We start from the raw sequence: 26,904 nt of genomic DNA, 5'->3' as shown, positions 1-26,904 counted from the left end.
AAATTACACCTGACAGGTGGAGAGCAGAGGCTCATCAGTGCTGGCATGCATTTCTCTTCCTGGCAGCTAAGGTCCCTCTACATAACAGCTATTGCTCTGGTTCAACACCACAATAACTCAAAAAGGAAAGCTGGAACTGAAAGGTGTAAATTAATATGTGCTACTGTTTTATTTAAGCAGTAATCATCATATCGCCTGCAAGTGCGCAGAGGCTCTGACATCACAAGCTGCTAGATCACGTTTCACCCCAGGAAAAGTATCCAGCTAAGGCACAAGGTAAGGATCAGGTCAGTGAGCAAGAAAACAGTAACACACTTTGTCTTTCACCCAGTGAGATGTACAAGAGTTAGTCAGGGTGGCTGAGCAGCTGTCACACAGTGTCGCTGCACTAAACTCAACCCAAACTCGTGGTGAAGCTGGTGCACTTCACTCCTCATGTGCATTCTCTGGCAATTTGTTTTACAGTCTTTCTAAAAGGATAAAACGTACCGATGGTAGTTCTATACCAAATCAATCATACAGTGTTTAATATGCAGGAAGGAAAATATTACCTGATCTGTCCTCTGACGAGCGGACGGTTCTTTGTTCTGTTCATGTTGGAGTCAAAGGGCACCTCGAAGTACTGTGGAGACAGAAGAACAAGTGGGTTAGTGCAGGAAAGTGACAGTCAAGTTCCAGATACAAGACACCAGACAAGAAGAAACAAGGAGGAGCTGTCCTGTGAGACATTATCTTCTGTACGGCATGCAGCGGAGAATATTTATCAGTCTATGAAATGAGAACTTTTGCAAAATGTTTAAGGTAAATTCTTGCACACTTTCTACACTGCAATTCAAAAGATGCAGTTTGTCAAATTAAAATGAGTTTTCAATATATTGTTGAGATGCAAAGGTTGGGCTGAGACCCAGACAAACATGTTTTTATTTGTTTTTTAATTCAAACATTATGCAGATGCAAAAAGGAGAAAAAAAAAAAGCCTAAACCCCATACTGGTTAAGCTTTCACAGAAATGTACATAATATAGTGTGCCTCATAGAGCAAACATGGGAGACTTTCACTGTTACTGCCAATGTCAGCCTTTCTACTGCAGCATAGGAACAGAACCGATATGATGGGACACGCTTTATGTACGGTCATAGCAACTCTCTGAATCGAAAGCTCACACTGCATTTTAAGAGTAAATGGACTGGAGGTGGAAGGTGGAGGCAGTGAGCTAGCTGTTGGGTGGGAGGTGGTAGTGGTGGGAGTGTTCTGGGATACAACTATGTGAAAAACTACTTATACTCCCGTTTTATGATCTGCTCTGGAGGAGTAAGCTTCAAAGTGCTCCCATGAGATTGGCAATGTGTGACTAAAACGCAAACATATGGGGTGCTTAAATGCAGGAACTGGCTAATCTGTGTGTGCGCGTATCTGTGTGCAAGTGAGAAAATGAACATACGTGTGTGTTTCTTGTCTGATAAAGCATCTGACTAACGAAAAAAGCAGATAAAGCATGTGAACTATGGAATATCGACGTCCATCTCTCCTGATATATGTTTCACATAAAATATCTAATAAACAGATAATCCACTTTTCTCATCTTAAACCCCAGTTACCAAATTTACTGCAGTCATTAAAATCATATCATAAAAAACATTGGAGGAATGTGCCACCCTTGGTATCATATAGATTTTCTTTTCTAATATCATTAGTGAGTGGGCCACACCATCAATCTCTGATACAGAAGATCTCTCATAATAGACGACTGTAATTTGGAGTAAAAAACACTGATGGAAAGATCAAACATCTTTGTGGTCCCCTTACATCAGTTTGCACTATGTTTGGTGTTGGGAGGCACACTAAGCCATTCAGATGAGGGCTGCGAAATGCTACACACATGTCAAATAGTACAATATAATACAAGTACTTAATTTCGCCTGTTTGCACATGATACAGCTATTCTTTAGTCACAATTTTACATCCCATCTCAAGATAAAAGAACAAAACTGGAACTGAGGGTAAAGTTTAGCTCCTTATTTGGATGCAGTTACTGCTAAAATTGCAATGCAATAAAACTGTCCAATAAAAACGTTTAACAGTCAAGAACAAGTTTCTTACACTTGGATTAGGCCTAGTCTGAAACTCAAAAAAAAGGGACTTGGACTATGCTTAATCCATGTCTGGGAAACTGAGCCTATAATTAATAATAATCCATCTTCATGCACTCAAAAGAAAACTTCTGTCTTCTGTTTTCCATCTTTGTTTCAGCTTTACTGGTCTGCTTGGTTTTGGACTGTACTAGGCTATGGCACAGCTGCGTATGCTGCTGTAGGACCCGAAGGCCCAGGCCAAGGTGTTAATTCTATTTCCTGGGTCAGGAAATGCGTCAGGTCAGGGGCCGCATGAGAGAGAAATGCACTTTGCGGCCAGGCTAGAACATAACAGGACTGAAGCTGGCCTCAGGCAGGCCCAGGGCCAAGCTCACTGCAACACTGCTCACATAAAAAGGACCCACTTAGTTTCCAATAACATCATCCCACTTGGTTTAAAAAAAAGAAAAAAAAGCACAAATTCTGTGCACAACAGGACTGTCTTTTGTTCAGCCACAGGCGTAACAACACACCTGTACTGTACATATGAAGTGAAGTAAATTATCTCTCTCCCGTTGCTTGGATCATGCTGTCGTGCGCATTTGCAGAGACTGATACGTAAATGTCACGCGGCCGATCCTGTTCCGTGAGCCGTGTTGTCATTTCACAGTTTGTCCAGTCCTGCTCGTGTTCCTCCCTCTCTGCCTTTTAAGTCGAATTGCCTCATCTGGTTCGCATTAGCGGCCTTCACAACCCATGTCATTATTTCCGCCCAACATCGCCATGTGTTACAGTGGTGGCATTAAAATAACTGGGCCAGTTGTGTTTTGTGTGTGTGCGCGTGTGCTGCTACAGGTAGGTCCCGAGTTTGTAATGATTTGTAATTGTTGACAGGTCTTCAACTACACCGAGACCTTGATTGTGTAATTAACTGACTGTGGATGACGGTTATAGCATTTAGAAACCGTTTCAAACTCCACTTTAAGACCAGAGTAGGGTTTATATTTAAAAATAAAAATGTGTTTAGTGGCGAGATATATAAAAATACCCTGCTTTGAATAAAAATGTATGCCCCCCAGATTAAAAAAAAAAAAAAAAGTGAAAAGAAGAGTGTTGATTGTTGTGACAAGGTTTGGAAAGGACTTTGACAGCCTCTTTTTATTTTTGGTATGAGCAATATGCTAATGCATAAAGTACATTTTGAGCTGTGATGCATGTGGACAAAGCCTCAGAAGAAGATATAAACAGATCTTTGAGTTTTTGGGGGATTTTTTTGTTTGTTTTTAACCTCATGCAGCTCTGATCACATCACTCACTGATACACTATGACGTCTAATTGAAACGGATGGTTTCTGTTTATTTTAAGAGCGCCACTGTTCACTCATCATTCATTTCCTGACAATGCTGAACAGTGTAGGAAAATAGGCCATTTATAATAATCTGCGTAGCTGCAACAAACAAACTGCATCTTTAGCTCCAGCTAAAGAAATGACTAAACTGACAACATTTCCAACCCTATGGATCAGCTTAGGGATATACAATAAAAGACTGGTGTAGGACCGGAAGCTATGGACATGAGTGCTGCTTTCAATTATGAACGCACACGCACACACAAAACCCCTAACTGTAGGGACAATTATCTGCCAGACGATGAGGATGGAGAGCAGGAGAGACCAAAGAGAAAAAAGGCAAAGGAGAGGGGGTGTTCAGCTGCCAGATCCTTTGAGCTATCAAAGACAGAACGTGATCCACCGCCAACCACCAGGGCTCAATTGATAACAGGCTTGGGGGAGGCATTTCCTATTCTTGTGCAGAAGTGTATCTGTTTGATGACTGTAATTTAAACACTCAGGCAGCATAATTTAAGGCCATATTTTAACAAAATGTGCAAAAAAAAATCCTTTCATGAAGTTGGCCTGTAAAACAATTAAGAAGAATGAACAACAGAAGACAAATTTAGATGTTAACTGACCGCTTACACATCTCTGATCTGAAAGCAAAAACAACAATAGGAAGTGCAGCGATGGTTAAGAGAGGAGTGCTACAGTAAGTACACTCTGTTTACTCCGGAGGCAAAAGTGTGCCTAAACACAGACACAGGGCGAAAAGACACAACTAAGCAGCTGTATGGCTTTGGCTCACAGAAACATCAGCTGGCCATCAACAGCGTCTCCCTCTCTTGTTCTGGCGAAAAAAACCCAGGTGCACGGGTAAGCCCAACAATCGCAAGTCATCACTTATCAAGACTGTCACCTGTTTGCGCACTGCAGTTGAATAGCAGAGTCAAACATCCACAGGGGTGGGTGGTGCTCCGCTGCATGCGAGCCAAGTCTACTTTTAAAAAAAAAGAAGAGAAAAGCATCAGAGCTTTTAAAAGCCCTTTCAGCACCAACTGTGAACTGTCTCTGATCAGCCACTTGACAAACAAGCAGCCAAAGATTTACATAGATTAAGCTTTCCTCAGAAGTCAATTCAATGTTTCTGGCAGACGTTCGTGATGTTTGGAAGTCAAATGAAAGAAAAGAAAAAAAGCAGACAGGGCATGCGACCTGACTAGTCACAACACTAAACAATGGTATGGAAGATCAAGGTTATTTCAAGGGGTTTCCACTTCTAGCGAATGAGCTGTGCTGTCACAAAAAATGCAACTGAGAGGCAAATAAAGTGGCTTGGAACTATTTGAGTAATGCTCTAATTTTACACTGCTTCCCTGAAAAACCTGTTATACACTGCCAAAGTACTTATTAGTACTGCAAAGATGAGCCTTTTGTGAATGTCTGTGAGGACAGCAAAGCCTCGATACAGATGGGTTGTTGGTGGTTTATAAGTGGTTGGAAAAAAAAGGTAAATGAAATGATTCCTCTATATAGCACTTTTCTACTCTACTTGAGCACTCCAAGTGCTTTATACAACATGCCATTCACCATTCACACAAGCACTTCTATCTAAGCGCTTTCTTTCCAACATTCACACACATTCATACTTGGAGTTCAGTGTCTTGCCCAAGGATACTTTATGCATGCAGACTGCATCAGCCAAAGATCAAACCACCAACCTTCCGATTAGTAGATAACCTGCTCTACTTCCTGAGCCACAGCCCGAGGTGGCAAAGGAGACACACCACAAGAGACAACTGTCCTAATATGAATTCAGCTACACATGTTCAGCTAGAGAAAAGATTTGTTTCCAGAAAATGTAAATGCAGGATTTTCTTTAATGCTAAAAAAAAAAAAAAAAAAACTGCTTGAGAAGCGCAGCACTTTTAATATTTGCGTCACCTTAGGGCATCTCCCTTACTCCATTTCTGTATATAGCAGTATTTAGATCACACTATCTGCAGTGAAAGGGAAAGATAAAAATGTCTTCCGGAGTCTGGAATGCTGCATATGAACAGCTGGCAGATGTGTCTGAGGCTCTTCATGTGATCAATGGCGCTAGACGAGCTTGTCTGATTAAAAACAAAAAGCTCTGATTGCTTTCCCTCGTTACACGTATGTGTTCAGAATTAGACTATTAGCTTTAGCCTTCTAACAGCATGCAACTACCTGAAATGAAACATCCCATAATTCTTAGCTTTCTGAAATCCAGCCGCACTCAGTGCTGCTGTATAGCGTAGTCTCTTCCCACGCACCACTTTAAAGACTGCAGTACTCTGTCTGGCCAAAGCGTGGATCACGTCTCCCTTTCAGCTGTGTGCTGAACCCACACCTCTTCCAGCTCTCTTTATAGTGGTCTGTGTGGAGCTGTTGGCAGCGGTTCAGCTGGCACAGCATCCCTCTTGATTAATGGGCCGAGTGTGGGACAGTGAAGCGCTAAACTGTCCCCATGTTAATCAGCCAATTAATGCCGGGCAGAGCTGCATTACCTCTGCCCTGCCGATAATCAGTCCCGTTGCCTGTGAAGATATGGGCAGGATCTGGGAAATCTTACTGCAGGGCAGAGGCATGCTGTACTCAGTGCCTGGAGCATGAAGAAGGATGGAGTGCTGCAACTTTAACAAAAAGAAAGAAAGAAAGGAAATGCAGGGGATTTTTCATACATGTTTTTCTTCTAATTCATTTGATCAAAGGAGGGTTTGACAGCTGCTGCTTTGCCTCCAGAAGGAAAGTTTTTGCTGCACAACTAAAGATGAATGAGTTATCCATTTCTGTTGTGCGCAGGAGACCGGTTTAAGCTGCTAGGACCCAGCATTGTGGGAATATGGGTTTAGAAGTGATGCCATAGTTCATCTTACTTTCCCTGCGTGTCATAAACTATCAATATTTTCATCTTTTACACTGTATTATGACTAGGCCACAGTGCCTCCTAGTGTGAAGGAGGGCTCAGATTACAAGACTGACTCTTGCGGGGAGACGTTGAAGAGGAGAAAACCTTTGGGATTAAAGCATCCACTCTCACAAACAGATTTCAGAAAGAGTGCATAGCACCCAAGATCAGTAAACTTGCGATTTTAGTGATACGTTCAGATCATTAAAATATTATACAATGTAAAATCCTTAAACTTGGACTTACGGCTCTATCCTTTGATGAATTTCCCAGTAGTTTTCCAAGTAGAAAAGTAGGAAGGGGTCGGTATAATTTCTCACAGAACTAGATATTGACCACGCTGGGTGAGATCCTTACTTTCACTCTACAGTACACACACCTATGCAAACAAGGGGAATGCCTTTGGAAAGCTGGCCAGCCATATCGCTAGTCTCAGCTTGATAAGTTAACATTCTTACTAATGAGGGTATTTCAGTCCAGTTTCTGATTACCATTAACTTTGGGCACACTTGACTGCTTTCTATTCAGTCTCACAAAGTGTGGGAAAATAAAATAGTGAAAGCTGAATTCATAGAACTGGGCTGTGTGTGTGTGTGTGTGTGTGTGTGTGTGTGTGTGTGTGTGTGTGTGTGGGGGGGGGGGGGGGGGGGGGGGGGGTCTTGTTTAAAAAGAAATAAACAGTCCTTTCCGCCATCAGTGTGCATTTGGAAGTAACTGTGAGGGTGTGACTGACATGACATGCAGTTTGAAAGCCTCTCAACAGTTTGGGTGCAGTTGAAAAAGAGACATGTGCATGACCATGTGTATGTTTGAGAGAATGTGAGTGTTTAGATTTTTCGTCCGCAGCTGTGTCTGACCACAGGAAGACTGGAATGAGTGTGAATGGGTGTTCGTTCGTGTGTGTGTGTGTGCGTGCCTGCTTCAATATGGCTCAGATACGGCTCGATCTGGAAGAAATACATGCTAGGAAAATAGAATAGGGAACGGACACATATGAAAGCGCCTCTGATAGATTTGTATTTGTGGCAGTGACCTGTGGTAAAATCCATTCTTCATCTCTAGACAGGCTCATTCAACAAGCCTTTCAAATCAAAATGAGGACGAGAAGAAGACAAGGCTGACCTTTATTTACAGCCGTACTTCCCTATTTACCCATAGCACTGTGGGTGGAAGATGATACGGGTTTTAAAGAAAAACTTAAAACTGGTCACATTTGTGAAGAAAAGGCAGGATGTATATATATATTTTTAGTCTTTTATACATTTCTTTTTATCTTTGTTGGAATAGAACTTTGGAAAGAGGACAAGAAAGGTGAGAGGAAGAGCAGGGGAAAGACAGGGCCGGGCTGGAACCCAGGCCTCTACATTCACCTTACAGCGTATAGGTTGACAGCTATACCTAGTTAGCCATACCAGCGTCAATATGTTTAGCATAACTCAACTGCTACATACGTGCTTATAAACCACAAAAAGTTGTGGTTGTCAGTCTTAGATAACATCTGGCAGCCCCCCCTTTTCAGTTTGACATTTCTAAAGCGACAGGAAACACAATAGGAAAAAGCTGAACTATGTGTATTTGGAGGCAGAACATATGCAGATACACGCAATGCAAGGGATCTGACAGTAAACAGTGGCAAGAAGCAGCGGGACTAAATTATTTATCCGTGAGTGACAATCTTGTTTGCTGGAGCAAATAGGAGGAGAGCGTGTAAACAGGGTAACAAAGTTCCTGTCAGAGTCTGTCCTCCTCCACTGCCAGAGCTTTACCCCCGAGACCCATCCCTTCTCACTGTGTCTCTCTATCTGTGCCTCCTCATCTCCCTCACTATCCTCTCAAGTGGAAAAGCAACCAGTTAGCATCTTGATGGGTTAGAAGTGAGCTGTCAACTATCTGTCCTGTGAAAGCAACAAATATTCTTCCTGTCAGGATGTGGCACAACACAACTTGTAGAGTCTATGAGCCCTAGCACAGGTTCTCAAGGAGAAGTTAAAATCATGACTGCAAAAATGTGTCTAATTGTCTAACTGTCATCGAATTATCAGCAAATGTCAATTTACAGGCTTTAATTTTTTACTAGGAAAGGGGGTTTAACATGTCAACTGGTACACAATATAAAGAAACCCTAGAATGAATGCTGCATAAACACTTGGCTGCAACAACTACAAAGCTGGTTAACCAAACAGACAGTATATCTGCTCATCAGCATTCAATTTTAGTCTTTTAAACTAATTTAAATGCTGTTTTTTTCCCAAAAAATCTGTCAGTATGTCCACGTGAGACAACCAGTCACTAATTAGGTGTCATACAGTAAAAGGCCAGATATGAAACTACTGTGCCTGACTCAACAATTGATTTGAATTTGAAAAAAAAAAAACACAATAGCATTAAAGAGCACAGAGTATGGATAATAAATTAAGCTGTGTTCAACATAAACACCTTTTTTTCCAACTCTGCTCCAAGCTATCTCAATGACCATATAGTTCATCTACAGACTAACTTAGTTAAGCTACTTGTTAAATTAGTTCTGCGATCATTGTGTGAAACAACTGAGGCATGAATGGGATCAGCTAAAACACTTGCTAATCTTCTCATTTAAACCATGGGTGGTATATTGAAGTATTTTAGTGATACTTTAATGTAAAAACACTGTCTCTCAAAATTACTTGCTATTCAAGGTTAACTTACTTCAAAGGTGAACTGATAAATGGAAACTCCATCACTATCTGAGGGCCAGCAGATGGCCAATCAATTTGCCAAGTATTCCTTTTTTACTAGCCCTGGGCCACTAAACCAATGGTTAAGTTAAAAACTGTAAGTCAATACCTATCATTAAAACCATAATGTTGAATAATAGTATTAATAAAATCCCAATGACACATTTAAAAAAGTGCCATTATGATTGTATGCTGGTGAAAATCAGACCCATATTTCCCCTACTCACCCTGTCTCATGGTAAGCAATTATTACCCCTATTACCGGGTATCATTAGTACCAATTCCAGCCTATAGATGTTAAATGTTTAATTCACTGGATCTGATACATTTTGCATGTAATGCACACACACATATAGGGTATAACCACCTAAGGGTACTTTTTTAGATGTCTATCATTCTGAAACTCATTACAGTTGAGTGGGTGTAAAATGAATGGGAACACAGCAGCTGCTACGTCCTTCTGCTTGAATGAGTCGCTACAAGGTTATATTAATGGTGCAGCCTTTACAGTTAAAAGCCCTTTTTTATGCATTCACATCTTTTGCTTTGGAAGCATGTAGGCACGCATAATCAGACACAGATAGACTCTTTGCTGAATTAAATCTGAACAATCAAGTGAGCTCTCTTATAACACAAACCGCCATGAGCATTAATTTAGGGGAACGTCTATGACAACAAAGCCTTAATTACAGAAGCCCCTTCAAAGCAGAGTTATGTTATGGGGGCTACATTGAGCGATTACACCAGTTTTGTTTGTGGGATGAAAAAGTGATGCTTACGGGCGAGACTAGAAAGAGAGAAAATGGTTATTGCGATGTACAGCAACACGCAATCAAGTGATATTATAGTGTAGAGATGATAAAAAAGCAAGTTTGATTTCACCATCCCTTTGTGATTCCCAGGTGAGGGGAAAACAAAAAGTGTTACCTCATATAAGGTGTTGAAAGAAATGAATGGAGACGTCAAAGCCTGAGCAAATATGTACGTATACACCCAGGGACGCACACTTTGAACTGTATTGTAAGCAGTAATCAGCAGTTACTACATGACAGAGTCTGCTAGGCTGCCGTGTCATCAAATGCCCAAAGATCCTTTTAACTATCACACACCCAACACAGAATAATAGCTTCCTCGGGTGAGAGGAATGACGGGTGGAGGATAAAGAGGTGAACTGACGCGTCTCTAAAATGTCATATCCGAGCACAAGCATGACAGACTTACTAAGTCTTGTGTCTGCCCTTGCAGTGCTACCACCCACATAAATCGTAGCATTTGCTGCGTGGCACTAGATACATGCCCAAAAAAAGCCACTTCAACTGCTTGTTAATGCAAACATCTAACCAACTTAATGTATTTAGTCATGTAGACATAGTTTAGACAACCGTATGAAGGTCAAACGGAGCATTTTGTCCCTCGCAAACACGCTCAAGGTGTGCAGACCATTGTCAGTAAAAACGTGAAAATGCATTGTGGATGCCAGAGCTCAGAGGAGATTGGCCAAACTGTTTCAAGCTGATAGGAAGGCAACAGACACTCAAACAACCACTTGTTTCCTTGGAGCAGATCGGCTACAGCAGCAGAAGACCACAGTAGGCACCACCCCTGCCAGCGAAGAACAGGAAATTGAGGCCACGATTTGCACGGCTTACCAGAACTGAAAAATAGGAAAGCACTGCCTGGTCTGATGACTTCTGCGGTGACATTCAGACGTCAGGGTGAGAATTTGATGTAAACAACATGAAAGCATGGACCCATCTAGCTTTTATCAATGGTTCAGGCTGGTGTTGGAGGTTTAATGGCATGTGGGATATTTTCCTTAAACGCTTTAAGCTCCTTAGTACCAGCTGAGTAGCATTTAAACACCATAGTATTGTTACTGATCGCGTCCATCCCTTTACGATCACAGCATACGTACTGGAATAACAGTCTCCAGCAGGATAATGCACCAAGCTCAAATCATGTCAAACTGGTTTCTTGAACATGACGAGTTCACTGTACTCAAATGACCCCCAGAGCCACCAGATCTCAATCGAACTTTGGGATGCAGTGGAACAGGAGATCTGTGCATCCAAAACATCTGTAGCAACTGCGGGATGCCATCATATCAATAGGAACACAATTCTCTGGAGAAAGTTTGCTGCACCTTGTTGGGTCTGTGCTAAAATTAAGACAGTTTCAAGGCAAAAGTAGCTCCATCCCAGCAGTAAGTAAGCAAGAAGTGGTAAGTGATTGTATAACATTGTCAATATCCATGGATTTAAAAGTATACACAAGCGCTAATGAAGTTTATGTACTCAAAGGCTTTCCTAATTATCAGATCTTTTTCTCTTTTGTTTCTTGCCCCATATTTTGTTAAGTTTTAGCATGGTAATAACTGTAATGACAAAGTAGACCTGGAGGATATTTCTGCTTTTAAATGAGACCATTATGAGCAAAACTAAAAGGGCAACCACGATCACATAAAACAACCTTTTTATATGCAAAATATCAGCTGTGGCATTTTTCAGCTGTTCAGTTTATCCTTTGTGATTACATAATGAAGTACTGAAGACTTTGGGTGAATATGGCCAGAATAACAGTCATTGTAGACCGGGCATGAGACCTTTTTAAATTTCAAATATGTGCAGGAGCTGAAAGCACACAAAACAATTATTCAAACTAAGCTAATCTATATCTGGGGTTCCTGATAATAATGCGACGTCTTCATAATGCTTAGCAGACAGAGTGCACTATGCAACAGCAAAGCAAAATGATCTCTGAGGACTTTTCTCCAATAGATGCAATAGTTTCTCTGCCGACAGTGAGAAGCAGAGCAACAGCTGTATAGGAAACGGTCCAACGTGGCTCAACTCAGGGTTTTGTAGACCCTGTCTGAGATGACTTGGCTATCTTTCGGTGTCAATCTGCATGGCACAGCTTCGTTTATCTTAAGATTAAATATAATAAATGTCTCTTTGTGAAAATGGCTGGAAATTGAACCCTCCGTGTGGCATTTAAAAAGGAAAAAAATTGCACTCTTCATCGCATTTAGAGAAAAATGCAAAAAAGCTGGAGAATGTAAGACAACACCATAAGCATAGGGGAAAATCTTGGTGCATGTTGGGAACCATTTTGTTTTCCAGCAACGATGCCCTTGCCCCAAAAGCTTCTCGGTTTGAATCAAATTAGCATGCAGTGTTGGCTCACGGGCACGCCATAAACAGGGCTGCTTTTGTTAATTATCCATGGATCTCAGCATTACAAAGAGTGTTCCTACTTGCCTTTGGCTAAGTTACATTCAAATAGAGAGGGAAAACTTGCATTTAAAGGTGAAAAAATAGAACACACAAATACATAAATGTGATGTATTAAGAAAACAGATACTCTAAATATGCATTTCCCAGACTCCTTACTTTAATTAGCCTTCCAAAACAACAATTCTTTTTTTCTTAGCTGTAAAACCAGAAACAATCATGCACAAAGCAGTTTTTTAAAGAATTATTTCTCTGCCTTATGTCTAAATAAGACCAAAAGCCTGTAACATATTAATATAAAGAGCATAAATATCAGTGAGCTTTGGAGTTGTCTTTATATCCACATGTTCAATTATCCCTCCAGCAACTAAACACAGTAAGGAAAAGAAAGAAGAACAAAAACCCAACTGAAAACAGCAGGTCATTCCATCAAATTTATTATTCACTTCTCTGTCACAGTTTTGAAAGTGCTGCAGTACATATCACCACACAGTATGTTCTCATCTGACTAACATTAGCCTCACAAAAGACGTTCCACATCATTGCAAAGCCATTGCTTTTTCTGTCATGATACTTTCACTTGGTTCATGCCAGAATGGGTAATTTTGAGCTCAGCTTAACAAAAAACACTTGGGCTGGGGATAGTTGTCTCCGAGTGACATTACATTCAATAAATAGGCATGCAACTCTCTGGCCTCCAACTTGCAAATGTTCAGCAATGCAGAGAGGGTCATTTCTAAAAATGAGGAGCCCGCCAGGACTGTCTTCAATCTATTTCAGTGTGGTGAAACAGAGGAATGGTCTCGTATAGCAGACATATGAGACCTCTACAAATCAGGTGTGGTTTTTGATTTTTATGAATGCACATGACACTATCTGTAGTAGCACCGACACAATAAACAGATCTCAAGGGCTTCTTTTAGTTTCTTCTTTTCAGATACCACAGATACTACGATCTGCAAAAAAAAAAAAAAAAACCCTCTCTCAACTGCAAGCATTAATAGCAACTGAGAAATTAAACACAACAGATGGAGTGTTACAGTTGGTGTTAAAAATATTTACTCTCGTGTTAGGTCTGTCACTGCTAAATGAATCCAAAAGTATGTGTGTGTGCGTGAGGAGTGGAAAAAGGCTCATTGGTGCCAGACGGTGTTGAGGTGTGTGTTTGCGTGTGGGTCTGTCTGTGTCGGCATCTTGCCATGTTGGTCATTGAAGCCCATAATCACAGTGTTTTGTTCAAAACTAAAGGATAATCAGGAAGGTGGAGAGGAGGTGCTCCACCTGCCCATCAGTTATCCCGTGGAGTGAAGTCAACTATTGTGGAGACGTGTGTTTAAACTAACAGGCTGTGGCACTGAAAGCTCTTCAGACGTGAGTGTTTGTGCATCACCCAAGTGTGATCTGGACAAAAGGCCAGATCACACTTGTTGTCGCGTCTGCTAAGAATCTTTTTCTTTCATAGGTTGTTCACAAGAAGAAGTGAAGAAGTGAAATACATTATATATCAGTGTATGTTTGTAAGTTTTACTCTGAAGTTTAACTGTGATGTAGAAACTCATGAGAATTAAACCCACTAAGAAGTCATTTAACTAAAATTTGATCAATACTCTGGGCAGAGAAATTCTTGTGAAAATGGAAAAGTGCCCATAAAATGACATAAAATTAACTATTGACTTGTGAATTGTTTAAGGATGGATGAAAAATGCCTGACCAATGTGTAAACTCACCGGTCTGTCAACCAGATAAATGTAAAGTTTTGGTTTTTAATACTGAATTAAGTCGTATTTGATTCAAGCATGAAAACAAAACAAAACAGACAACTTGAAGAAACCTGATACCAACAAAGAGATTTCTTTAGCTGCCTTCAGTACTTCTTTAAATTCACTCTTGCACTGATCTTCTTTAATGAGGCAGCTTTCAACTGACTCAAAAATGTAGTTTTTTAGGGATTCACATCAATAGAAAAGCACCTAAGATTAACACCCCACAAGTGCTTCATTAGAGTAAGGCTGTTGCCTGCCAAAGCCCTTATAAATGAACCTTTCCTACAGTTCATTTACTTCATTAAGTTTGGTTTGCCTACTTACCAATTAATTCTCTCTACAGCAGATGAAAGATACACAAGAAGAACAGAAAATGTAACAGCCACATCATAAATAACTTACATTTTTAAAGCTTCAGGCTAAATGTAACTTTAAAATGAGAAACACGGAGTATATTAGGCTTTTGTAATAACACAGACAACTTCTTGGCCACACGCACACAACGCAGTCAAGTTAAGCTTTTGAATAAAGGTACTGTTGGATCTGCAACGCTGGCAAATTCTTCTAAAAGAAAGGAACAAACTCACAAACAAACCGTGGACATTAGACACTAGAATTTTATCAATCCTTGTATCTAAGCTTAACAAATACTTAGCCTGGCAGCAGTATATGCTGGTGCCTGATCTCGTTCATTATCTCTGGGGCATATAATAGATGGATTTAGCCTTCGTGACTTTATCAGAGGATAGCATCTGTTTCCCATCTGAGGCTACAAGAGATCCATTTGTACAGTTTGAAATGGACTGGCACCCCACAGTTGACAAAGACAAAAGGCTTTAAAGAAATTAACTATTAAACAGGGCTGTCTAGTTAAATATTCATTTTAATCCAGCGCTAACAGAGAGATACCCATCTAGTCCTTTTGGTCCCATCTTGCTAGGCAATTAAAAAGGAATTTTCATTCTTTCTCTCGGGCTGAATTAACAGCTTGGAGGGGACCGTCGAAAGGAAAAGCCAAAAAGTATGTATGTCAAAGATCAGCTTTCTCTTTTGTCTTAAATGCACTGGTGGAAAACAAGATCTTACGAATGGCAGCTGTGGTTTATCTGCGGGGGGTGTCTTTCCACTCTTGTTAAAATGCACACTTAGCAAAAGCCTCAATGCATTTGACCTCTACCTTAGTAAAAGCAGTCAACAAAATGTTACAAACTAAATCATTTGACAGACAATAAATGAACATTCAGCCCATACAATAAATACAATGAAGCTACAACTGCAGTAACTATTGTATAACTATTATCGTTGTTGTTTTTAGCAGATGACGATATAAACACAGAGTCACAATTCTGAACTGATGCAGAAAAGGATGACAACTCATCACAGGATGAGAGAGATTAAGGCTCCTCTTCACCTGTATTGCCAAAGCTATCAAGCAGATCTAATGACCGTCAGCTGAGTGTGTCACTGTTTCAGTCATACTGTCAACAGAGGAAAGATCCTTTGGTCTATCCACCCATCATAAAACCTGCTACATGGCACAGACAGGAGAGCAATGCTTTTTCTGTGTCGACACAGCAAAACTAATAAAGGTTATACCAAGTGGAGTCCACTGAACCACAGTTGCATGTTTACATATATGGATAAATGTTTAGGCCTCTTGTAATTAACAAAAATAAATGGACAGAAATCAGTTTAACAACCGAGGGTAACCCTGGGAAAAAACAGGTTCGGCTGCTTTCTATTTCCAATCCTCGAAACTGGAGGGATGGAACAACAATCCTTGCAATTTCACCCGACGTGCTACACTGTGTTTTAGGAGTATTCCACTTGCAGCTACACATTCTGTCTTCTTAAAAATAGGAGACTTTTGCCTTTCTTTTCTTCTTTTAAATACGTGTCACATCTTGCTGCACAGGGCAAATTAGGAAGACAGGAAGTCAGACACAGAAGCACAATAAAACAAAAAAAAGAATCTGGTCAACTTTCAAAATAAAAGACCACCTGCAGACTATATGCTTTGCTTGAGCAATGCTCACTGTGTGATTTTGAGATATTTTTATATATTTAAGTATAGCCCATGGCAAGAGTAGTCTGATAACATGTCTAGCAAATATCTTAAAATTACATTTAAAAAAATTCCCCAATCATTATACCCAGCAGGCAGTTGGACAATGTATCAGCTGAAATCCTGGTATTACAACCCTTCTGACACACAGACTTAGCATTCAGTTATGTTGGCTACAGCGATCCTTCCAAAGAAAATGCAAGAATGTACTGGGACATAAAGGACAAGAGGACAACTTTAGTTTGTTCTAAAGTTTAGAACTGCCCGATAGTTTTTATTTAGGGACTCAAATCTACTGATTTTACATAACTACAGTAATTTGTCTGACTGCTTTCTGAACACTACAATAGCTGGACTATGCACAGAAAAGAGCTACATGCTCTGCAAAATACTTCCAAGATGGATGTAATTATAGATTAGGAGCCAGCATTTTAAACTTACCCACTGAGTGAATACACTGTATTAAATGCATTTTTTTATGCTGAGGTTATCTGAATTTAACTAAGTGCAATTTCAGGACTTTAATCAGGACCAGCTTGAAAATATTAAATCAGAGTAGTTCAAAAACTCAGATTACATTATGGATTACATTAGATATACCACAAAGCAAGACCTAATATGTATAAAGCAAGGGAAATTCCTGGTTTGATTCAGATCACATTACAGGTGACAGCATACCAATCTGACATCCAAAGCTTTTGATAAACATGATTAAAAAGATGACTGCCACTTCAAACAAAACACAGATGCTAGCTACAGAATAAGACTGCATGTAAGAACGCGTTTGAAATAGAGGGCTGCGTTGGAGTTCTTTCATTGTTAAAAGCATGTGCTTCTGCTTGTTACGGAGGGTTAAAATGACGACGCTTCATTGTGTAAACAGATCATTTAGAATCAATTCCTGTTATTCTGCTGATTAAAAGGTACATTTAGAAACGTGAAAAGGATCAGAATAAGCTCTCACCACTGTCATATTACCCATTTCTTTATATTTTGATAGTAAAACAGGAAATAGGTGCAGCCATTTCTTAAAACGTCTGAAAACTTGCGTGGAAATACATATAACAGTTTAAACTCTCATAATTTCTTTAAGCAGCCTTCAGGAACAGTTCTTTAGACTTCTTGAAGGACATTCAAAGCTCTTCTTTGGATGATGGCTGCCTTTAATTCCATAATGAGAGGTCTGGCATAGGTGGAGGCCAATCCACGACTGATGGTGTTTTTATATCCGGTTCAATTTTTACTGCACTGGCAGTGAGACTGCCATGCTGAAGCTGTTGTCAGGCAGACACTTTCCAGATGGTACTGCACAGCGGATCAAAATGATTGTACTTTTCTGCACTCAGAATTCCATCAATTTTGACAAAATTTCCAACACCACTGCATTGAAGCTGCAAACCATGACAGAGCCTCTACTATGTGTTACAGATGGCTACTGTGCCTCTACATACCTCTTTTGTAGATGTAGATGACAATTTGAAACAAAAATCTCAAATTTGGAATAATCACTTCATAAGTTTCATCAGTTGCCACTGATTTTCAAGCCAGTTCTGGTGTAACGGATCAAACTGACGGGACAGATTCATCTCTCAGGTCCCCTGTCAGGATTTCTTCTTTCAAAGGCAGTTCATCTAGTGCCCTGGGAATCACCTTGTTTGTGCAAAAAAATACTATTTTATGCTGGTCAGACTGTGTTATCCTCTAAAATTGGTCAGGTACAAGGATGGACTAAAATGAGCAGCAAAGAAAATTTCTGGAAGAACTTCAGAAAGACAACAACGACAAATGCCAAGAAAGTCTGGCTCCTTGGAATGAAAATATAAAGAAATGACTCAAGTGGCTCAAAACCTTTAACCAGTATTGTATTTTAAAATTTTTAGGAAAAAGCAAACCAAACACACCGCTACACGGAAATGGAAATAGACTGGAATTTATATAGTTTTCTTTTAGCCTTTCTGACCAACTCAAAGTGATTTAGACCGTATTTAACCACATATTCATACACAGCTGTATTATATACACTGGTAACACATGATTCTCTGCACAGCCTGTGCGTGTGTTCAGTCATGCACCAATCTACTCTAAAAGGGCTGGCCAAGATGCATCGAGAAGGAAGCATGCTGCGAGGGTAAATAATGCATGCCTACACAGGACATGAGAGAAGGATGTAGCTTCAAGTGTGTGGAGTGCATGGGCAGGGGGCTTGTGGGGGCTCGCTTGTGCGTGCCAGCCTCAGACAGCTCACCACAGAGCAGACGCGCAGAAACGAAAACTCTGTGCCTTCTTAACAAAGACAGAAATGACACCAGTCAGCCGCAGAGAAAGCCAGCTTGAATTTTCATCAAAACAAACACACAAAGTGACGATGCTGCCAAAATAGCTGAGCAGTAATTATTTGACAGTAAAAGGCCATATCGGGTTATATTATTTACACTGCCGGGGACTTCAGACCACCCCTCGGTATTTTAGGCTCTAGCCTCAAACTCTCATCTGACCCAATTATCCAATTAGCTGAAGTAGTGGCCAGACTAGAAGCCGATGACAGCTGGAACACCTGCAGTTGCTGCTCTCGGTGTGGGGTCCAGGAGTTACGTGACCCCGGCAATAAGCATATTTTAACTAATCTGAGCTACAGTGTAAACACCACAGACACTCTGCTCAAGAGGAAGCTGCAAACCTCTGAGGTAGTCATTCCTTACAGAGTATAGTCTGTGTGAAGCATTCCTCATTTTCAGACTTCATTGGAAATCTAAGCTACTTTAACTGGAAGGTCAAATAATTACATCCCTTTGCTCTTGGACCACACTGTATGACAGACATGACAGCATTAAGCCTTTTGACTGTGGCAGGAAACTCTAGACGACAAAACGCCATTGTTACGTGACTTCCAGCGCTTACACCCTTCCGTCAGTTTCCTAAATAGAGTAACATCTTAAAAAGAAACCACAACATTGCAGTTTGCCCTACGGGCACTTCCAAGTGGGACAAAACCCAGCCTTGCTTTTGATAGCTCAACTCAAGCTCTCTCTGCCAAAGCATTTCTTTCTCCCTCGGGGCACTTTCCTCCTTCCCTCAAGGTGGTTCAACAACTCTGTGGTCATACTGCTGTGCCTCTTCAGATGCTGAACATTAAGGGATTAGGGCGGAGCGGCAGAATCCATCGGAAGTGATCTTCACAAGAGTTTCTATCTGCTTTGATTTGTCTGTCAAGCTTTTGTTTGATTTACTTTTTGTATATTAAAAAAGTTCTTTGATCACAGCTAACCACACTATTAGTGAAGTCCCAGTATTTTTAAGATGAAAAGAATTTTTTTAAAGACAGGAGATCAGAAGATGGGATGTTTGTCTTCTCCATTCCTTGATTTTCTGGATTATCAATAACAAATGCATAACCAAGGTGTTGAGCTCAGCTGCAGCCAGGTGAGGTTACATCTTAGAAAGAGGTGTAAAGTATGACGGCAGTGACAGTGCAGCTGGCAATTATATAACAAACAACATCCCAGCTGCTTCTGTGCATATAATTACATTCTCCTCCAAACAAAGCAAAACAAACAACAACTGTTGGATTGTCTGTAGAAGGCCACATACTTTTTATACCAGCCGAGCCGAGGAAAACGAACACAAACCACACTAAACAGGTTTGCTTTTCTGACAGTGTTTCTTCTTTTAAATCACCTTTTAAGGTTTCCGCTTGCATGACTTTCAACCTACTTCAAAGTCAACTTCCCTTAAAGACAGGTGGTTAATTTGTCTGAAAAAATAAGCTCATCGCAAACTCCTTCCAGTTAAGACTATGATGACATGCAAAATGTGCCCACAGAGAACAAGGGATAAAGAAGGAGAATGAATCCAACTTGTGTGGGGGATCCGGCTCACATACCCAGCATCTAGCCACAAAAAGGGATGTCTTGGGCTCAAAGTAAACACTGATGGATTTCAGGCTTAAATACTCAAGGCCATTTGTGAAAACAGAGAGGAGTAATATTGCCACCGGGATCTCCTTACACGACATTGTGTATTTATCTTCAAAAACCATGTGAAGCATTCCTAAAATACTATACGTTCTTCCATGTGACACTTTTTCCCACATTAATAAGGCAAAATGAACTGGGAGATGTGTTACGACATTTATATCAGCCTCTTTCAAATTCACAATTAAGGAGTTATCATTTTAAATCAACAATTAGTTTGTGTTTTTGTAAGGGTATGCTGCAGGAAAAATAGACTAATAGAAATTGACTATCTGGCCAATTAGATTGATGGGTAGGAATTCAGCTTTCTATTGGGAGATCAGTTTATCATAAGGCAGTCAGAAGCAGTGTTTTCCATTCAAAATAAAGGACAAAAAGGGATTGCCTGCTATGTGTTGCGGAAGTAAATACAAGGAATGCACATTCAAGGTCATGCTGAAACAGCTGAAAGCCACAATAAAAGCAATTACCTGGAATGCATGACACTTCTGAGACCGTTTTATCCTTCCATGCAGAGATATACACCCCACATACCTCTCATCTATCAGTCAGAAGCCACTCAGTAGGGAATCCTAGGAAGAAAAGACTGCAGCCACCTGAACCTGTGCAGCCATCAAGCTTACAAGGGGTATTCTTGCTCCACTCACTGAACATAGTGCTTGACAATTTTCCCTGTCATCCTTGAATGCATCTCTACACCCTCTACATCTCTGCAAACCTGTAGTAATGGGAGTAAGGACTGTAACATTATGCAGGGAAATCAACGATCTCACTCAAGCAGTGGCACACAAAGACAGAGGGATCAACTACAGTGATGCCACTGTTTTTGATCATCAGGTTCTTGTGTGAAGTTAACCAGACAAAGTCCCTGAGCCACCTTTGAATATACATGAATAGTAAGTCAGAGGTTCTTTAAAGTCAAAGGAGCTCAAAAGGAGATTGAAAACAGAATGAACTCTGAACTTGAAAAGCATTTTCATGGTGTGAATAATGAATAGGCCTGAATGTTTAATGTACGCTAACTGGTAGCTTCATTAGTGGCCTGTTCATCTGCTTGTTAACGTAAATATGTAATCAGCCAATTCCACGGTAGCAACCCAATGCCTTTAGTTCAAGCTAAGCATCAGAACGAAGGAGATGAGGGACTTTGAAAGTGGTATAGTTGTTGGTGCACAGATACAGTAACAGTAACTCAAATAACCCCTGTCACAAGCAATATATGCATAAGAGCAGCAAGGAGAAGAGGAGAGGCTACAGGAGGAGAATATCGCAAAGGGTGCTACGTCAATAATCAGTAAGTCAATAAGAAAAAGAAAACTGAAGCTACAATTGCCACAAGCTCAGCAGAAGTAAGGAAAAACTTCACCTGATCTGATGAGCCTTTCTGCTACAATATTCAGTGGTTCATACTGGCAGTGTATAGTGCATATTTATATTTTCTTGGCACACAAATGAGGATTGTGTAAATGCCATCGCCTGCCAGACTATTGCTGGTGACCATGTCCTTCCCTTTATCTTCTGATGGCAGTTTCCAGCAGTATGATATGTCATGTCACAAAGCTCAAATCATCCCAGCTGACAAATCTGCAGCAGCTGTGTGATGCTATCATGTCAACAGGCGTCCAAATCTCTGGGAAAAGTTTCCAGCACCTTGTTGATTCTGTGCCACAAAGAATTCAGGGAGTTCTGAATGCAAAAGACTAAGTGCCTTGAGGTCCTACCTGAACATTAAGCCAACCAGAGTAACACCTGTGGTGTCAACGTAGAATGAGAAAAAAGTGACTCATTCATTAAAAGTAAATGACTGATTTTGGGGGCGTGATGTGGATCCAACTGCATTTTCTCAGGTCTAGGGTTCAAAAATGACAATACTAGGCTGCTCCTCAAAATTGTGATTTTTATTCTTTGCTTTTCCATTTTTTTTTTTTTTTTTACAATAGAAACCTTAATTCTATGTATTTTCAGGTCTTAACACACATTTACTCAATTTGCAAGTAGATCGAGGCACTAAAGGGAAATACCGCAGTTTCAGTGAAATATGAAGCCAAGTTGTAGCCTAACCTCAGGCCGAGTTAGTGGAATAAATGAAGATTGACAGGACGGATGTCAAGGAGGGCAAACAAATACAGGGACTCGCGTGGCACGAACAGTGGCTGCCGCCTCTTGCATCACTCAACGCTATGAATGTCTAGGAGTGCAGGCCTGGGCTCAACTATTTGGCGTGGAAAGAGGGAGACATTTTTCAAATACCTCAAGGATATTTACACACCTGCTTAGTGTGAGGTGTACCGAGGAGTCAGTTCTGTTTCACAGACAATATGATTTTAACCCTAGCAATGGACTGATTGACTCTATTCAGGCCCTAGTCCCAGCAACAAAACCGTGTAAACATCTGCACCTAAATGGCACAATGCAAGTTTACGTTCAAGATGATCAGTGTTATTACAAACTCATTGACTTCCTGGCATTTCACTGTTGCAAAACAGTGAACACATGACTGAATCACACTGCTAGGAAGCCAGGGTGGGGGTAGGGGAGTCTGTTTCAAGGCCATGAACCTGCAGGGTAATCAAGGTCTTTGTCAAATTATAGGCCAAGAACACCACTAACCACAGTTCAATCCAGGGCTGAAGAAGAGGTCACCCATTATGTGAATATTATTAAGTCAGAGAGAATTCCGATGTACAACATCAACATTAGAGAGCAAGAGAAGGCCCTACTTTAGGCATTCTAAGTGTCTAAGTACACTAGCTCCCCTTTGTTTAAACCTTCAAAAAAGCTTTCAGCATGGAACTAATAATAGCATTACAGTTAGCTCAATGCATTTTTGAGATGCGTAGCTAAAGAGGAATGTAGGCTGGGTAAATAAGGGGATGTGCTGGTCCGTTTAGCGTTTTTTGGAACATCTCTTAAAACAACTTAAAAAGAAAACTGTGGATGTGGGTCTCGGTCAACAGGCACGTTCATGTTGTCATAATATGTCTACAAAAAAACTATATAACACAACTTCAAGGCCAACAAATATCAGGCCAGTTCTGTGACGGGTCACTTTTGTTCCAAAAGGAAATTGGTACTAAAAATCAAAGTGATTCAAGACCACAAACATCTGCAATGTTTACTGCGATTCTTGAAGCAGTTAAAACAGCCCATGTATTTAATATTTCTTGCTTTCTGGGACTTCTGTATTTGCAGGAAATTTAGCTGAGATTAACACAGGAGTAACTGCTGCTTGTTAAACTGCATACTCAATGACAATTTATTGACGAGTTGTTGGTTAAAATTCACTGCCAAACTATGAAAGCTGATACAATGTTTGTTTAAGCTCAAATGATTTTAATGCATATATGATGACTAGAATTTCTTAGTTTGTGTAAAAACCACATGCTAATATGTACAAAGGTGTGTATATATATATATATATATATATGTTTGAAAGAAGAAAACAAACCTGGTTAATTGAATTGGCAGCACAAGAGGCAAGGCCTGTTCCCAAAGATGACACGAAAAACATGACTGGATCAAAGGGCACCGGAGCCATTGCAAAGCCGGCAGCTGCAGTTGTAACCACCAGAGCTGAAATAACGAAGGTGATAAAAAGAAAAGAAACAACATAATCCATTATAGTTTCTCAGAGTATTATCTCTCCAAAATAATATGTAAAACATTTAACATCCCTAGAAGGTTGATTCAGTGTAAACAAAGGAAAAGCACATAGTAGGACAAGACAAACTGCAACACATTAGATTTCAGCTTAGGCCCCTTTCCATGCACTTTATCTAAAAACTAATAGAATGACTTTAAGTTCTTGTATTAAAACTACTGAATTCCAATTGCTCCAAAGCTCCACTTAAATATGTAAAGTGACGGATTTCTTGTTATAACCCATTCCGATACAGAGGGAAATGAATTATAGTGAATCTCATGAAGACGATCAGTCCCACTGACTCACTCACTGAATGACTGGCACGAATCCCTGTTTATTATATTACTAAGCACAACAACATAGTCATGTCTATGTGCACATTTAACCCATCCACAGTAATCTTGTACATTTTTCTATTTATTTGACTGGTGTTCTCTACTTACTCAATTTTTACACAATGTCAGTGATTCTGTTTGCATGTCGGGTAAGTGTTTGCATGTTATTTCCTTTAGTTCATCATCACTTCTAGCTTTGCACAATTCACAGTAAATAATCCCTTTATCTTCTTATACTGGGCCTTGGTGGAGCCAGTCAAGCCATTTTAGTTCAGCTTTCTCCCGATTGGCTGCCCCTATCAAACAGAAGGTCTCAAAACCAGATAGGTGAGTTTGCTGTGCTCAAAACCAGAGTTGTGTGCCTGAGATGACAACATAAACATCCCTCCTCCCTAATATGAATCCAACAGTAGGAAAAGCTTTTTAAAGTATTTAGAACAGCCTGAATATTGAGTCAACTAATATTGTAATAATAAACTATATAAGTAAGTGTTGAATACTCTACCTGTTAGTTTAATTTTTGAAAGTCTTGCATAGATATCCGGTAAGTCAGCCCTATCAACCTTCAGCTGCTTCCACTGTCTATCTAGACGTGCCTGTTTTTCTTCTTCAGTCTCAACCTGGACATGTGGAGGCTCATCTGGAGTTCCAGTCATATGGGAAACGGAAACATTCTGCGCTGCTGCATTTTCTGCAGTGTGCTTCAAGACGGAGAGTTTATCTTGAGGCTTATGGGTTGCATCCTCTGCCTGTGGACCAGCATCTGTAGCTGCAGGATTGATGGTTGGTACTCGCTCCACTTGTCTTTCAACGCTGTCATCTCTCTCATCCACAATAGTCAGGACGGGTGCTTGTTTGGGGATGGCTCGCTGGTGAAGCTCACTCGTGTTCTTTGAAACATACTGGGGGGAAAAAACAAAAGCAAGGAGACTTATTGGGTAAATATTTTCTAATGGCAAAAAAGAGGCAAAAGAAGAAACTCTGCTAGCCTCAGAATACTGGGATAAATCAGCATTAACGATGAGCAAAAATGTTTAATAAACTGATTTTACGAGATACAATACGTTCGAAGACGACAAGATGATACCTGACGTTTGAGGAAGTTAAAATGTTGATACGTCAGCCAGTTTGAAGGATCTCTTCTGTGCAACTGAATAAGGCTGCGAGCAATCTGGTTGCATCGAGGAACATTTCGAGCTAGTTTCTGTTTCACACTTACACCAACAAAACCTACAAGAAACGCAAGACATAAAATTATTAAAAGTGACAGTTTGGTTAGATTTTCTTGGTCATTAAAAACTAAAACATGCTTTAATCAAAATTTTTCCTACATTTGTTGCCCAGATACATTTTGCTGCTCATTTCAGCATCCAAGAGAACACCACAGTCAATTTACTACTGCACAATCCCATTGCTCTTATTTGAAAATTTAACCAGCTAGCTCATCCCACCTCATGTGTCTTTCTCTGGCAAGGTAACCTGCTCAGTGCGGTGGTGATCTTTGTCATTCAGCTACGTGTGGTCATATTCGCTTGTCTGGTGGCTGTAAAGATCAGAAGGTTTGCTGCAAGCTCTAAGACCACTAAATTGCATTTGCAGCAGGTGGAGACTTGGTTTATATGTTTAACCAAGGCTGCAGAGCAGAAAACAACCTTGTTGCTACATGCAGTTCAAAAAGGATTTGGAGATTAGCAGGGAAACTGCTTAATTGCTACTTGTTTTTTTACTATTTGTTTTAAAAAGCATGGGTGTTCATCTTTTTGTGCTCACACCCTACTGCCACAAATACTGTGAGAAATACTAGAAACCATGAGGAAAAAGCACATTTACTCTATGGACAGGGGGGGAAATGACCAAATAAAATGAATGGATGGACAGACAGATAAAATAAAACACAATCAGCAGCCTTTGACGTGGTTTTCATACCACTGATGCAATGCCACAACTCAGAGATATATATTTCGTTATGCTACTAGCCTTCCTAAAACTTAATCCGACCCACCAAACTTACTTTCACATTAGTGGTAACACTTTCACTGTTATTTTCATTAAATACGATAGCTCGAACACAGCAAATCCTACTGTGGATAAAACGTTATCCTAAATTGCTGTTGACAGTGTCCTTAGACCGACTGGCGAAGCATCGAAGTTATGTCCAATATTGACTCTTCTTAAGGGTAAACGTTCGGTATTTTGACACCGCAGGTGCAATAATAGCCACAGTCGCTATATAGCCTTTTTTCCCCTTTGTAGATGCGACCGACTTCTGCTTGGGGCGCATACCCTCTATAAACAAGGTCAATGCTAGCCTATTGCCTACAGCTCAGTTGCATCTAGTTAGCTAAATGCTAAGCTAGTGAGCTAGCTTATGCCTTAGCATCAAGAGCTGATTTAAGCCGCCGCAGATTAAAATTGCGCTGAAAATAACGTCCCTTTGAACCAGATACAAATTTTATTGCATGTTACCTGACAGCCTGCTACATGGTGTTTTATACATGATCTCGAATCATAAAACCGGTTCCCGTTACGACCCCTTCACATGCAGCGAGTCGCCATTTTGACCTCCTTAGATAAAAACAAGTACTTCCGGGGGACGAGATGTTAAACAGGGAAGTGAGATTGGACGAACCGCAGGCACGTAAGAGGTTAGTATTAAGACACCAACAATCTCACCTAAAACTGGTGCAGTTATTATAACAAATAATATTTAACATATATTACTTGTAACATATTTTTAAACTCAGGCTAATATATATATATATATATATATATATATATATATATATATATATATATATATATATATATATATATATATATACATATATATATATATATATAT

The 26,904-nt window shown here is 40.2% G+C and overlaps 1 protein-coding gene across 1 annotated transcript in view; it reads right to left on the bottom strand.

Moving 5' to 3' along the window:
* The window catches only part of cox10 (cytochrome c oxidase assembly factor heme A:farnesyltransferase COX10), a 33,658-nt gene extending 7,005 nt beyond the window's left edge, over positions 1-26,653 (bottom strand). Inside the window, exons 1-5 of the mRNA XM_082543923.1 lie at positions 26,529-26,653; positions 25,150-25,292; positions 24,568-24,964; positions 23,533-23,657; positions 552-622 (exon numbers count right to left, since the gene is read on the bottom strand). Of these exons, the coding sequence (XP_082400049.1) occupies positions 552-622; positions 23,533-23,657; positions 24,568-24,964; positions 25,150-25,292; positions 26,529-26,559 (767 nt within the window). The 5' untranslated portion in view covers positions 26,560-26,653. The remainder of the gene's footprint in view (positions 1-551; positions 623-23,532; positions 23,658-24,567; positions 24,965-25,149; positions 25,293-26,528) is intronic.
* Between the last annotated feature and the right edge of the window lie 251 nt (positions 26,654-26,904).

This window comes from Aulonocara stuartgranti (genome assembly GCF_965226115.1).
Source record: "Aulonocara stuartgranti genome assembly, chromosome: 8".
NCBI lineage: Eukaryota > Metazoa > Chordata > Actinopteri > Cichliformes > Cichlidae > Aulonocara > Aulonocara stuartgranti.
Note: the sequence above shows the minus strand (reverse complement) of the source record. Positions and strands in the feature narration are given on the sequence as shown.